Raw genomic sequence first — 670 nt, forward strand, 5'->3', positions numbered from 1 at the left:
GTGGGGACACAGCAGCTCGTGGTGGCCACGGGCTCATGGTGGCCCTGCAGTGGGGACACAGTGGTTCATGGTGGCCGTGGGCTCGTGGCCCTGCGGTGGGGACACGGGGGGGCTCGTGGTGACCGTGATGGTGCCCCGGGGCTTGTGGTGACCCACGGAGGGCCGTGGTGGCCACGGTGGTGGCACAGCCTGCGAGGGCCACGTGGCTGGGGGAGGGGACATGGTGGCTCTCGGTGGCCACAGTGGCCCAGTCTGGAGGGGGGTATCCCACCCCCGAGGGGTTCCCCCTGCCCGCTGACCCCCCCCGTCCCCCCACAGCATCCTGGCCACGGTGGGCTCCCAGTTCGACCTGCGGACGCTGCGGGCCGTGCGTGTGCTCCGGCCCCTCAAGCTGGTCTCGGGGATCCCAAGTGAGTGCCGGGGGGGCTTTAGGGGTCGGGGGAGGGTCTGGGGGGGGCTGTGGCCGCTCAGCCCCGCCTGCCCCAGGTTTACAAGTCGTGCTGAAGTCCATCATGAAGGCGATGATCCCGCTGCTGCAGATCGGGCTCCTCCTCTTCTTCGCGATCCTCATCTTCGCCATCATAGGATTAGAGTTTTATATGGGCAAATTCCACACCACCTGCTTCGACCTGGTCACAGGTGGGGGCTGCACCTCCCCCCAAATCACCCT

The 670-nt window shown here is 67.8% G+C and overlaps 1 protein-coding gene across 1 annotated transcript; it reads left to right on the forward strand.

Annotated features, from left to right (window-relative positions):
- Positions 1-298: 298 nt before the first annotated feature.
- Positions 299-639, forward strand: LOC113980397 (voltage-dependent P/Q-type calcium channel subunit alpha-1A-like; the record flags this gene model as incomplete). Its single annotated transcript, XM_027707613.1, has 2 exons — positions 299-410; positions 487-639. Coding segments are annotated over 2 exons (265 nt in total), but the record flags the coding sequence as incomplete, so codon positions are not given.
- Between the last annotated feature and the right edge of the window lie 31 nt (positions 640-670).

Source organism: Neopelma chrysocephalum, unplaced genomic scaffold (assembly GCF_003984885.1).
Source record: "Neopelma chrysocephalum unplaced genomic scaffold, ASM398488v2 Primary Assembly neopelma1_94004, whole genome shotgun sequence".
NCBI classification, from domain to species: domain Eukaryota; kingdom Metazoa; phylum Chordata; class Aves; order Passeriformes; family Pipridae; genus Neopelma; species Neopelma chrysocephalum.